This window comes from Pongo pygmaeus, chromosome 1 (assembly GCF_028885625.2).
Source record: "Pongo pygmaeus isolate AG05252 chromosome 1, NHGRI_mPonPyg2-v2.0_pri, whole genome shotgun sequence".
Taxonomy (NCBI): domain Eukaryota; kingdom Metazoa; phylum Chordata; class Mammalia; order Primates; family Hominidae; genus Pongo; species Pongo pygmaeus.
Window position 1 is genome coordinate 36,400,142 of NC_072373.2, and position 14,250 is coordinate 36,414,391.

The 14,250-nt window shown below is 44.8% G+C and overlaps 1 protein-coding gene across 2 annotated transcripts in view; it reads right to left on the minus strand.

The window, feature by feature from the left end:
* Positions 1-194: 194 nt before the first annotated feature.
* Positions 195-14,250, minus strand: part of VASH2 (vasohibin 2) — a 41,102-nt gene continuing 27,046 nt past the window's right edge. For both annotated transcript variants that reach the window (XM_054487653.2, XM_054487669.2), the window contains one exon: positions 195-3,277. In XM_054487653.2, the coding sequence (XP_054343628.1) occupies positions 3,205-3,277 (73 nt within the window). In that variant the 3' untranslated portion in view covers positions 195-3,204. The remainder of the gene's footprint in view (positions 3,278-14,250) is intronic.

Genomic DNA, 14,250 nt, shown 5'->3' on the forward strand with positions numbered 1-14,250 from the left:
TATAGGCACCCGCCACCATGCCCAGCTAATTTTTTGTATTTTTAGTAGAGACGGGGTTTCACCATGTTGGTCAGGCTGGTCTCAAACTCCTGACCTCAGGTGATCCATCCGCCTTGGCCTCCCATAGTGCTGGGATTACAGGCTTGAGCCACTGAGCCCGGCCACATCTTACATATTTAGAAGAAAAACAATCCTTAAGTTTCCAGGATGGTTTTATTAAAGTCCCATGCTGTGTTAGAAACATACAAGTGATGAGAAAAACATTAACTCGAAACATGCACTTATCTGGCATTCTCTAAAATACCATTATACAAGTTTTCATTTACTTAGAAAAATACCCACTAAAACAATCACAGTTCTTCTTAAAGATTTAAAAAAAATGTATTGGCCAGAACAAAGTCCAAGAGAATAAACAAAGTTCTGAATTGTATGTCAAAAAAACTGTACAAGGTTGTACATAAAACTATAGCTTACAAAAGCCTCAGGTATAGTAAGAATTCTGAATTAAGATTTCCAAAGTTCTATTTACCAATATCTATTAATAAAATCCTTATGAAATAATTGACTTAGAAAAAGTGAAATGCTCATGATTTCAGAGTGTATAGAAAATACTAAATACCACTTTCCGAAATAAAGTGTACTCAAAACAGCACAACATACAGTCTAAAATCAAGATTTCTGTCATTCATTTAAACTTTGCATATATTGCCATGATGGCTTAAACATGAAATTTCTCTTGCACTAAGAACTTTTTAAAACCAATTTCAAATCACTTCATAGTTTTATTTTTTATATGTTGAATTCTAGCCAGTCTTAAAATCAGCTTTGGGAGGGGAGTGCATATAACATGTTGGGTTTTTTTGTTTTGTTTTGTTTTTTAATTATTGCACTAGAATTTAGGGGTTTGGTGCCTTTCCCATATTTTTTTTAGAAATTAGCATATTCCATAGGCAATAAAAGTAGGATGACAACTAAGAACATTTTAAATGTACTTTCAAGTTTGTGTGACTAAACCTTGCTTTGGGAAAATTAGTCTAAAAATCAAGGAGCGGGTGTGGGAGAAATTAGCTTACTAATTGAACCATCAAGCCAGTTGGCAGTTCTAAGGCTTCTATATCAGCATATTACAGAGTTTGTTATTCCTGTTCTTTTCCTCCTTGTTGTGGGAAACAAGGTATGCAACCATTTGACATTCTGTATTTTAGATGTAACAGTACTTAATACTTGGCAAAAATAAATTCTAACTCTTAGAATGGTTGCAGTGTTATAAGAGGTCTACTTATTAGATGTAAGCAAGTTTCAGATTGACAAACAGAAGGTATATGGCTAAGTCAGTATTGTTTTAGAATGAAAATGAAATGATTCACTATTTCAAACATCTGAATACATGTGGCCAAGGGGCTGTGAATGGGTTTTCTGTGTGAAGATAAACAGAGCTAACTCATTTTAAACTCTGATAATACTGTTCTTAAAGAGATTAAACTGATAATTTTTAACCCTGTGCTACATTTTAATCTAATGGAGATGTATACTTGAAGGTCTTGTTCATCTAAAGGACATTAGACTTCTTTATTTTAAGAAAACAGTACTTTTCATTAATAATACTGATTTTCAGGGTGAAGTAAGCTCTTTTTGCTTTGAAGTCCTTCTGCTTTCCCTGTCACTCCCAGAAATCTTGTAAAGAATTGGTAAAGAATCTCAGTGAGGATTTTTTTTTTAACTTCCTTCCTATAAACATCTTCAGTCAAAGAAAGCCAGAGGAGATGCACTGAGACTGAAATAACATCTGTTGACTACCAGACTTCACTGAAATCAGCCGTCTGGTCTCCTGAGTTGGCATTGTTGCTAAGATAAAGCAAATGAAATCGAAGCTGTACTCTTGATACTTATACCATACAAGACTAGGCTGTTAGGGTTGTCCTGTGTGGTCTGCAGCCAGAGGTTACACTAACTACCATATGCAGGCCAGACATTCATTCTGTGCTTAGGGATTTAATCACACTATAAGGTGTAACACTGGACCGAAGACTTTTCCATTTAAAAAAAAAAAAAGTGCTGCTTTTCTAATTCTTTATATTTTCCAATACTCATTCCTAAAATGTCATGAAATGGTACCTAAAAGCAAAGTACTGGAAGATAATCACATCATGTCACATTTGGTCTTAATATAAGACATCAGAACACATCTTTAACAGTGAGTCCTCCCTTAGTTTGATTCTTTTCATCCTTCAGAAGAATCAAAGCCTGCCTCAGTTTAAAAATCAGATGATGAAATGTGAACAGAAAGGTTTTTTGGTTCTGAAGACCTGCTGATCACTCCTGGTCTCTGCCTGAGTGTGTTAGTGTCAGAGGTAATCCAGTAGTGCTAAATTTGTATAATAGTACGTGACCTCTTGTGCTTTTTGCTAGAGTCTGCAAAGTTTAAATGTTAGTGACAGAACACAGACTAGCTTCTCAATGTGATATTTTTGTTTCATTTTGAAAAAACAAAAACATCAGTGAATGCTTTAAGAAGGATTAAGAAGGAAGTAACTCCAAGATCCTGAAAATGGTTCTTGTATTGCCAGAAGAATTTCAGTGCTTTTTAGTAAAACACTTGCATATAGTACCTTAAATCTCCTCACGTGTGTGCACCAGGAAAAAACTCCAAACTTGTGGAGATCCCCATGGGAAATACTGGGGAAAGAATACAAATAGAATATAAAAAAACAAAACGCCATTAAGTTTGCATATCTGATGTCAAAATGCTGAGGTAATAACTGCTTAAAAAAAACCCACCCATTTTTGCTTTCTGTTATTGCTGAAAAAGACAGTAATACTGTTAGAGTTACCTTACTATACCAAAAGTTCAAGAGATTATTTCATGAACATTTACTATTGGTGAGGCATAATGTTCAAAGCAAGTAAAAGAAAGTAGGTAAATGGAAAAATATAAAACTTCAGTTATGGTTGTTATCCTTAAGATCTTGAGTGAGGGACATAGTCCAACCCCAGTGGGGCTTATTACTTCAGCCTTTTCATGGTGCCTTTTAGTGAATTTTTTAAAGCTAATGGTTACCACCCACTCAGATTCTATTTCCAGGTGAATCCTTAAAAATAAAATTCACAAGTTCTTAATAAATAGTTGCAGTTCCTCCTGAAGATGCTGGGTAAAGTGCAGAGAGAAGCACCACAGAAACCCTCTTGCTGGCCGGTATGGCTTGGCTAAATTCGGATTTGATAGCCCACTTCATTCAGAGTGCTCAGATCAGCCACCTTCTTTTCAGGCAGTGCAGGCCTAAGGGTAAAAGACAGAAATATGGTGGAGGAGAGGGGATGGGACAAAGAAAGACAACAGCATTTTCAAGGTCCTCTACTCGGTTTTCCTAATCCTTCTGGTATTTGTCTCATCCTCCCATTCCCCCACCCTGCCAGCCTTAGCTCACAACTCTACTTCTTGTTCAAGTCCACCTTTAAAGGTTTTAAGGAACATTTTAACAGACTTTCAATGTAGAGTTCAAAAAAGTTTTCAGGGTGTCGAATGAGCTTCTGCAGCTTTAAGCCTAAATTTGGTCACACTATAGCTTTTGAAACCCAGTACTCTTGAACCTTGCAAGGGTCTAAAAGTCACATACACTACAGTAGAGCCAACAATCTGAGTCAAATTCTCCTTGAAACATTGGCTTCCTAGTGTTCATGTCCTGGAGGAAGCCCAGGAATCAAAGGTGACTCACGTTCCCAGGGAAAGGGTTAATGTTCAGGCTTGAATGTATAAAATCAAGGTGAATCTTAGGATTCATCTGAAAAACCATGTCAGTGTGGAAAATCACTCAGTGGCAAAACATCTCTTCCCTAAAAACGTGCTAAAGTCACTTCCAACATAAAACTACAACTAAGCAATTATGCAAAGTCATGTGAGAAAGTACTTCAAGCTGGGAAATACAACATTCACATCAATAGCACATCATCTGTCTTCATTAAAGATGCGTCCTAAATGACTTCCAATATACATTTATGCCTCAACAATCTCACAATGTATCTTACAACTTTTCCATTTCTTAATGAGCCTCTTCTCACCTTAGATAAGAGAACTGAGATCATGAATCAAGTTTAGGATGTTCAATATGGCTAGTGAGTTCTAATTCAAAAGTTTCACATCCATTTTTGCAAGAAAAAGACATGTTTAGGTTAAATATAAACCTTGTTTTTGTTTTTGTTTTTTTTGAGACGGAGTTTCGCCCTTGTTGCCCAGGCTGGAGTGCAGTGGCGCAATCTTGGCTCACTGCAACCTCTGCCTCCCCGGTTCAAGCGATTCTCCTGCCTTAGCCTCCTGAGTAGCTGGGATTACAGGCATGTGCCACCACACCCGGCCAATTTTGTATTTTTGTAGACATAGGGTTTCACCATGTTGGTCAGGCTGGTCTCCAACTCCTGACCTCAGGTGATCTGCCGGCCTCGGTCTCCCAAAGTGCTGGGATTACAGGCGTGAGCCACCGCACCCAGCCGAACCTTGTTCTTAAGTATTTAAAAAAAAAAAAAAGACCAAAGAGAAAATATAATTGTTAGAAGGTTTCTTATTTTATGCCCTTGAAAGATTTCCTAACATCTAATGGTTTTTCCCTGGCATAAAAGTGGTCCAACTAATTCAATGTTGATAGAACTAGAAATCAACAGCTAGCTTCTATCTAAAGCACAGCTCAGTGAATGGCATTAATCTCTGCCAGCAATTCCACTACCCCTTCTTTCTCTCTCTCTCTCTCTCTCTCTCTCTCTCTTTCTCTCACTGTCTCTCTCTCTGAAATGGGAAGGAATAGTCATCAATAGTCTGATCATTCCCTCTGAAACCTGACTGCTCAAGGTGGTCAAGAAACCATCCCTGACTAGGCCCTACTCAAATAACTTGTAACCTTACTTATCTGTTGCATGGGCCTTATTTCTTAGCTTGACCATGTGCCCTCCTTTATTGGTCAGGAATTATGCCTCTTATTTCTTTGTGTCTCTCCCCATAGCGACTGACATACACATGATGCTAATTAACACAGCTGACTGCCAGTAGAAATCCCTACACTTCAGTGTGTAGGCTCCTGCTCATTGTATCAGAGCTCAAGGCTTCCATCCTTCAGGGGATGGTGTCCTCCAGCCTCTGCATGCCCTGGAGATTAGCCATTCCCTTAAACAAAGCCACTGCTACAGGCCTGGAGGAGTGGCCCCCAGAGGACACTATGAGGACCATTTTTGGATTGACAGGAAAAGGAACACATGTTTGCTTGGGGATTCAAACTTATATTCCTACCCTAGCCCTCAGCCCACTAATGTGGACAGAACTAGGGTTCTTACACACAAGTCAGGTTTAAAGAGTCCATATGCATCTGGTTCTCTCATAAAGCCTGAAGTGAGCCTCCATTTTGTCTCCTTGCCTGAGGTGGTGTCATCTTTACAAATAGCTAATTTGAGACTTTCTCAAGTAGACTCCCCATACATTAGCATCAGCCTGATGCAAATATGGTTAGAAAAGTAAATCACTTCTCCACAGTGTGCCCCACTTGTAGAAAATTCAGCAATCAAAAATTCAGTTTGCCTGCAGGATGAGGCAAAAGGGTAAACCTGCAGTACCTATGTAGTCCTTGCTTTAGAAAAAGATTAAATGCGGGTCATTTCCTAGAGCTAGTAAAATATTATTTCCACACTACATTTCCTGGTTTTGTAATTAGGTAAGCATATTTTTTTATCCAAATATAAACTACATTTGTATTAGACTTTCATAACTGATTTATCTAACGATCTGTGTGCAGCAGCATCTATTAGTTGCCCCTCAACATCCACTCTTCCCTTCTTTAGTATAAAACACCCCTGTCTCCCATCCCTGATTTTTAGCTAGGTACATAGCTGCCTTGAATACAAAGTACATCTTCCAGCCTCCCTGTACCCAGGCATGGCCTCAGACTAAGTTGTAGCCAACTTAAATGGAAGTGTGGTGTGGCAGTTAGCAGGACACATCTTCAAAAGACAACTGGTATGTGCCCTTCATCTTTTTCTTTCCTTTGTTCTTCCTGCTGATGGGAACATGGAAGCAATGGCTGGAGTGGAGACCTCAAGATGGTCTCTAGGGCTGGGCACAGTGGCTTAGGCCTGTAATCCAAGCACTTTGGGAGGCTGAGGTGGGTGGATCATTTGAGGTCAGGAGTTTGAGACCAGCCTGACCAACATGGTGAAACCCTGTCTTTACTAAAAATAAAAAAAAACAGCCAGGTATGGTGGCGCATTCCTGTAGTCCCAGCTACTTGGGAGGCTGAGGCAGAATCACTGGAACCTGGGGCGGAGGTTGCAGTGAGCCAAGATCACGCCACTGCACTCCAGCCTGGGCAACAGAGTGTGATTCTGTCTCAAAAAAAAAAAAAAAAGATGACCTCTAAAGATGGCAGCGCAGCAGGAAGCCTGTTTCCACCTCTGTTGAGCTGCTTTTACATAAAAGTGAATCATGGCTGGGCATGGTGGGTCATGCTTATAGTCCCAGCACTTTGGGAGGCTGAGAAGGGAGGATCACTTGAACCCAGGAGTTTCAGACCAGCCTGGGCAACATGGTGAAACCCCTTCTCTACAAAAAAATGCAAAAAAAATTAGCCAGACATGGTGACGTGCGCCTGTAGTCCCAGCTACTTGGAAGGCTGAGATGGGAGGATCGCTTGAACCCAGGAGGTGGAGGTTGTGGTGAGCTGAGATTGCACAACCGCATTCCAGCCTGGGCAACAAAGCAAGACCCTATCTCAAAAAAGAAAAAAAAAAGTGAATTATGTTTAAGCTACAGCTTACACCTAACCTTAGCCAAACCTGATCCACTAACAGTGGGTGCTAAGTCAACCTGAGGAAGGTTACTGTGTGGAGTATGGAGAACATGTTCCTAGCAAGTTCTAATTCGGGAGGAATGGCCACAGTCCAAATGAAGTCAGGAGTCATACTCACTTCTAAGAGTCAGTCTTCTTCCCTGTAACCCTGCAAACTATGTAGGACGTAAGCCATGGTAGCTGTTTAAATCTCCTGTTGTCTCTGAAAATTAAGCAGTGCATGTGCTTAACAAGAGACTCTCTTGTTCCATGGTCCTTGTAGGACCTACCAGTTAGCTCATCCCAGTTGCTGAAGCTTTCTTACATATGCTTCCTTCCTGGCCTGGCATCTTCCTCAACACCAAGTCACACCTCTCCTCCTTCTGAAACTCTAAATATGCTGCCCTTCATATAAGAAAATAAGACACTAGCTTCATAGTATTTTCAAGTTTTTGGACTAGATCTGCACTGACCTGTTCTCTCTCCCTCAGTCCTGTGCCTGACAGTCTCTCCTAGAAAGTCAGTGGCAAGAACAGCCTACAGGGTAGGCTCAGGGAGAAAACAAAGCCCATCTGCTCATCCCTGTCATAGAGGCTCACTGGGATCACTGTAGCTAACTAGCCACAGGCCTGCCACCTCCTTGAGAAGCCACTTTTTGGCCACTCACCTTAATTCCTCACTTTGGAGCCCCTCAGCCCATAAATTTTTGTAGTTTGTGTGTTTCTTAAACTTCACTCTTTACCATTACCTGTGTTCTGCTACTGGCACATTTGAAAATAGATGAAATTTAATTTGGGAACCTTTGAACTCCTTTTTTTAGTCTTTTCCCTCACACTTGCACCAGTCTTCCCATGCCTTCCAGGTACCAGGAAATCACCATTATAAATAGCTTTTATTTATTAGGCACTTAATGATGTGCCAGGCATCGTTCTAAGAGGTTTCTGTGGATTAATTAATCCTCACCATAACCCATGGGGTTGATAATGGTATTGTCCATTTTATAGAAGAGAAAATGGAGGTACAAAGGTAGGGAATTTGCTCAAAGCAAAGTCACGCAGTTAGCAAGTGTTAGAGCCAGAGTTGGTCCCCAGAATCTAAAGCCCACACCCTGAACCACAATGCAAACTTCCCCCTTCCTCTGCCACCTCAAAGCATCTTTCCAAGTATCTGAGAAGGACACCATGGCCACTCCTGCCTCTGCACCTTGGCCTATGCTGTCTCCTGTCTAGAATGCTCTCCCCGACATCTCCTCATCCTTAGAAGGCAATCCCAAATGTCACTTACCTCAGGAAGTATTTTCTGACTCCCACCATCACAATCCACTACTTGCTCCGTATGCTCTGGCATTTTCTTTGGTACATTTGCTATGGCTTAAATGTGTCCCCCAAAGTTCCTGGGTTTAGAAACTCGATCCTCGGTGCAGTGGGGTTGGGAGGCAGGGCTTAGTGGGAGGTGTGTGGATCCTGGGGCGTCACCCTCATGAATAGATTAGTATTTTCTCAAAAGTGGGTTTCTTATAAAAGGATGAGTTTGGCCCCTTTGCACACTTGTGCTTGCTCTCTTTCTTTCCTCTCTCCCTCTGTTTGCCCTTCTGTCATGGGACAGTGCAACAAGAAGGCTCTCACCAGATGTCAGCCACTTTATCTTGGGTTTCTCAGCATCCAGAACCATGGGCCAATACATTTCCTGTTCATTATAAAGGACTCAGTCTCAGGTATTCTGTTACAGCAGCACAAAATGGACTAAGACAACATCTGTTCAAGAATCCTGCCAATTCATAATCCTTATGCCTGCCTCAGAGACTGTGAACAATTTGAAAGGAGGGACGAGGGAAATTCATCTATGAATCCCACTGTGGAATATGTACTTATCAATCAAATTCTCACTAACATGTAAATGGATAATAGGGAATCATCTGTTACCTTTATCATGAGATATTTTATTTTAGAGACAAAGTCCTAAGCCAGGAATTCAAGTTACCATGACAACATTTTCAGAATTAACAAGCAGGAAGAACATTTATTTTCTGTATTGGAGTGGGTTTGCTTTACCCCTGAAAGCCATGTGGGGAACCTGCCTACTCATTAAGCTGAATGCATCAACAGCTTGAGCGCTTCCAAAGGAAAGGGACTAGGTCATCTTCTTCTTCTGTATCCCCACCCCTGCCACCTTCCACTAAGTACCCATAACCCAGGAGAAGAAAAGGGCTAATACTGGCAGAAAATGAGCTAAACTGAGATTCCTGGTGAACTGCCCAGAAGACGAAATCCTTTTCTTTTACAGCAACCGTGGCTGCAATTTCCTTGGCTGGCATAGGGCAGAAGTAGGTTATCACAGCATGCCACCTGCCTGTGGGGCCCAGCCAGAAATGTCGTTCAGTCCTTGCCAGCTCATCTCAGGGCCAGAGTTGGGTGAGCTATTGTGTATAGAGAGGACTCTTCCAAGTGCTCCCCCAGCTATAATTAGAATATTGCAAGGGGGTTTATTTTTAAGAAACACGAGCACTAGGATGATGATTCAGCCAAGTCTGCACTTGCCCAGAACCTCTCATCAGATCCAGGGTTATTATTTTAGACTAATATATTTCTCCAACCCCACCTCCCTGCCATCCTCCTCCAAACAAGGCAAAGAAATGAAATAATTTTCTTTTTTCAAGGTTCTCAGGCAACATTTTGTTTTAGGGGAAAAAGAGTAGAAAACTTTACTTTGACTCACTTTGCAGGAGGAAGGATATCCACATGCACGGACAGTCCCAGCCTCACCTGTTGTGGTGTAAATGGACTCAGAGTGAACTAGGGTGAAAGCTTGATGGCCTGGCCCCAAGGCTACGCTTAACCCCAATGACAGGTCTGCATTCCTGGAGCCAGCTGGACGGAGGCTGCTCAAAGCAGGAGGTAGGCTGGGGAGAACAGGGTGGTGGTTCCACAGAGAAGTTATTCTGTCAAAAATCCTACTACTCTCCGCCACTGCTGTCTCAACTTTGACAGCTGCACACCAAGTCCTTCACACTCTGAGGCAGCCTCGGTGCAGAGGGGGAGCTCGGCCTGACCAGATGGTGCCATCTGTGCAGCCACAAGAAGCCTCAGAACCAGAAAATGATGGAGTGGAGACATCACCACATCCCAAGGCTGAACATGCATAAGGGTGTATCTGGGAGAGATGAGGTTTAAGAAAAGAAACAGGACGGAGAGGAAGTTCACAGGGTTCCCTCAACCACCCAGTCTCTCTTCCGCACCTCTGACTGAGGGCCATGTCTGGGCACATGTGCCAGCAGGCGCTCACCCTCACACAGAAACACAAAGGCCAGACTGGTGGTACAGCCTGCAGGCTGGGGAGTCCAGGAAGGGAAGTGTGGGAAAAGTGCCACTCTAAACGTTAGACTCTTAATCCCGGATGTTAAGAGTGTGGAAGAGACTAAACCAGGGGTGCTCTCGGTCCAGCATTTACAAGTTTAAGCAAAGACCCCAGGGCCCCCCTTCTTGTGGAGTCTGGCCAGAATCAGGTCAGACCAGGCACCGATTTAGGATTCACGGCCTGTCTGGGTAGGCCACCGAGGCAGAGCATGGCCTCAGCTGGACGGACACAGGGAAAGGGAAGCTTCATTCACACCTGTCACCTTCATTCCAGGCCAGTCCGCTCCTCTCTCACATTCCTTGCTTCCCCTGATGGAAGGCACCGCTGCTGGCAGCTGCCAGGGCAGACAGCTGACGTTCTATGTAAACGGAGGTCTCAGCCAAGACAGATTCAGCCCAGAAGAGCTTTTTCAGCCGGTGCCCATCCCTTTGAGCCCTCCCCAGGCAGGAGACTCTGGCCATAGGCCAACTGTTGGAGATTCCAGGGCACAGTTTCCAGGCTCTGATGTCACTTCTCCTTTCTGGGACAAGAACCCCTCAGCTCTAGGAAACCTCACCCTGTCTGCCCCTGTCTGACCCTATGTGACCCTGGGGAGCTCACAGAGGCTCCTGGCTCACTCTGCCTGAGGTGGTCTTTTCTGATGAGGCCCATCATTCCATCTTGGTTTCTGCAAGCATCCCTGGAGACTCTGTGTCATATGAATTTCCCTGGGGGAACTGACCAGGCAGTCATTGGAGTAGAAACTGCCCCTTCACCATCTTGGAGGTTTAGCTTTTCCCTTCATAGCCTTCCTAGTGTTCTTTTTTGTTTGTTTGTTTCCCTCTACTTTCCACCCTAAGGAAATCTCCTTTTCCCACTGGGGATATTTCTCATTTGGGATCTAAGGAGAATTACTTCTTGGGCACCAGTCAATGTGATTAGACCATGGAATCAAATTTGTTTTCAGTGACTTCATTAAACAACCTCTGCCCTTACTCAACCAGATGTCTGGACATACGTAATCCTTCCTGACAGAATGGAGCAGGAATTCCATTGTCCAGCTCAAGGCCCTGCATTGAAAGGAGATGGGCTTTCAGGGCTTACTAACCTCTGGGACCCCCAGGGTGTCCAGCAGGGCAGACAGAGCCTGCTGGAGCCATGAACTGCCACAGAGATCAATGATGAAGAAGGGAAATCAAAGAGAAAGAAAAGGGGAGGCAAAGAAAGATGACCGGCAAAGAAAACAGGAGAGACAGCGGGGAAAAAAAGCAGCTGCACAGAGAGAGAAGATGAAGAGGTTCTCATGGGTCCTCAGGAACACTGGCCTCAATTGAGAAGAATGTTCCACGTGGTCGCTCTGGCTGCAAAACCAGAAAATCACTATCTGCTCACTCCAATTCACCCAGGGCCAGGTCATAGGCAGCAAGCCAAGAGTCATGAACTGCCAGAAATGGAAAGGACCTCAGAGAGCGCTGAAGCTTCCCAGTGAGGGCGCTGTTGGCATTTGAGGTGGAACGGTTCTTTACTGGGCAGGGTGGTCCTGGACTTTGCGGGGCATTTACCATCTCAGGCCCCCGGCCCTAACAAGGAGCCTCCTCACTTACCAAGATGTGAGAAGCAAACACTTCCACCCCCCACCACACTTCTAACCCTCCTCTCCCAGAGCTGACCCAGTTGAGAACCCCTGGGAACACCCCTCATTGAAGAGCTGCAAGGGTTCTGAGGCCCAGGGCTGGGAAGGAGTTGGTTTAAGTTCACAGATGGACTTTGAAACATGAATCTCAACCTCCCTCTCCCTTTCTCTTTACGAACCACAGGAAAAAACTTGACAATTCAGTGTAGTAGGTGCTTTAAACACTCCCAGAGGAGAAGAGTGTGAGAAAGGACCCGTGGGTGGAAGGGTGGGGGAGTCCTGGTTTCCCTCGTGAAACTTGGTCTCAGCGGATGCTACGCAGTCATCGTCACCTGCCCTCCCACTCAGCTGATTCTTGTCAACCCAGTGACACTGATCCTCCTCTCCAAAGGGATTATTTAGACAAGTGCAAAAATGGAGAGGAATTCAAGGCTGGAAGTCGCTCCAGCTGGAAGGAGGAGGTGGATGGGGATATAATGCCACTAAAATTATCCATGGCAGACAGGGACTGGGACCCTACAGTTGATGGGCCTCTCGCCTGTTATGGTAATTTTCCACCCTTTGGGCCCCTCCCAAGCTTCCTCATGACACCCAACACATTTAGAAATGATGCGATGGCCTTATGTAATGCTGACAGAATAGCACGGGGACAGAGTCACCAAACCCTAGTCCTGGCCATCTTACACTAAGATTCCCAGAGTTTGTGGAGTGATTGGGTCAAGACCATATTTGTCACTTTCTCATTTCCTCGCCAAAAGCAAGATTACCTGGAGAAAAGCCTGCTTGGTGAAGGCCATGGGTGGAAGCTGAGGAGCTGCTTCTCTCCAAACATACCTCCAGGAACGCAGCTGTCCTGAGTTCTAGTGTGGCAGAATGGCCGGAGCTGGAATCTAGAGAGGGAAGCTGGGGCTTGGCGCTCCAGTGCTTGTGGCCTCTCACAGCCCTTCTTCTTATTCTCATGTCCCGCACCTCTCTTCCCTCTCCTCCTACACAGTAGCCCCTGCAATCCCTTCCCCAGCCCTGCAACTCAGAAGTCAAGGTTTCGGAGGAATTAGGGAGAGAATCTTCCCTCCTCAAACACCTCAATCCATTTGAAACTTCAGCTGAGAGATCTGCCCTCTAGAGTTCCCTCCCAACCTCCAAGTGCTGGAGAAAGAGAAAAGAAGTGGCAAGGGTTTCTGCCACCAAGAATAACCATGGTCTTACTGGATTTGCTCATACAAAATTGTCCACAGGCACCTACAAGCCAACTGGGCTCTGTGGATGGTCAAACTGTTCCAAGGCCACTCGGCCCTAGTTGTGGGGAAAAAAACCCCAAAGACTCTGACCTACTGAGTGCAGTTTAGGAAGGAGGACTTTTGGGAATCAATGTTTACCCGGGAGGAAGGGCTCCAGGGCAGGGGCATGAGTCAGGGGGATTCTGAGGCAGGTGGCAGTCACTCTTCACCTTTTTTGAAAAGTTAATGATTTCACTGAACCATGAGCCATCATCTCCGTGCTCCTGGGGCTTTCCCCACTGGGGCTGGGATCGACTTTGGGGCATGGAGGGAGGAGGGTGATGGAAGATAATTCCCCTCTTCCTGCAGGTCTTCCTTCCTTACCTCAAGTGACCGACCACTCCCTTCCCCCAGTCTTTCTCCCCACTCCCAGGCCCACTCTGATGTGCCGGCAGGGTAGGAGGGGAGCGGGAGAGTGGATAACTTTGCACTCACAACTGACGCAGTCTAGCAGCTGTCCTCTGCAGGCACAGGGGTGGTCACTTGCCTTGGCTGCATGACGAAGTAGTCAGAGATTAGCATATGGGCATGGACTAGGGGATGAAGGACCGGAGGCCCGGTCTGGCACCCAGGAGAGTGACCAGCTGGGCTCCTCCCAGAATAACTTCACTGGGGCCCAAACATGGGAGCCAGCGCAGGGTCAGACCCCCTAACTTCACCTCCACAACCTCGTTATCCAGAGATCCAGGCGACACTGGACAAGGCTGAGCCCCTAAATAACACCCAATGGCTTTATCTGACCCTCTCAGCAGACCCAGTACTTTCAGCCAGTGACTGTTATTTTTCAGGGCCAACCGCCAACTCAGTTTTCCCATTCTGATTCATCAAACACAGGTGGAGGCCTGCTGCTGAAGCAAACGGTAGATGTCAAAGTGTGGTCCCCGGACCAGCAGGATCAGCATCATTAGAAACACCAGTTCTCAGGCTCCATCCCATATGTGCTGAATCAGAAGCTCTGGGAAAGGGGTCCAGCAGTCTTCTATTTCAACAAACCCTCCAGGTGATGCTGGTGCACACTCAGAGTTGAGAAGAGGACTGCAGGGCCTATCTATCTGTCCTCAGCTGGGCCCTTTCTTCAACTCCTTCACTGGCAGGATAAAGGCCACTTAAGGTACAGTCCTTCAACTTCTACCTCCTCATGTATGTCAAGCTCTCCCTAATGTCCCCCCTTCCTTTGCCCTACCCTCTCCCCCACCCCCACCACCTT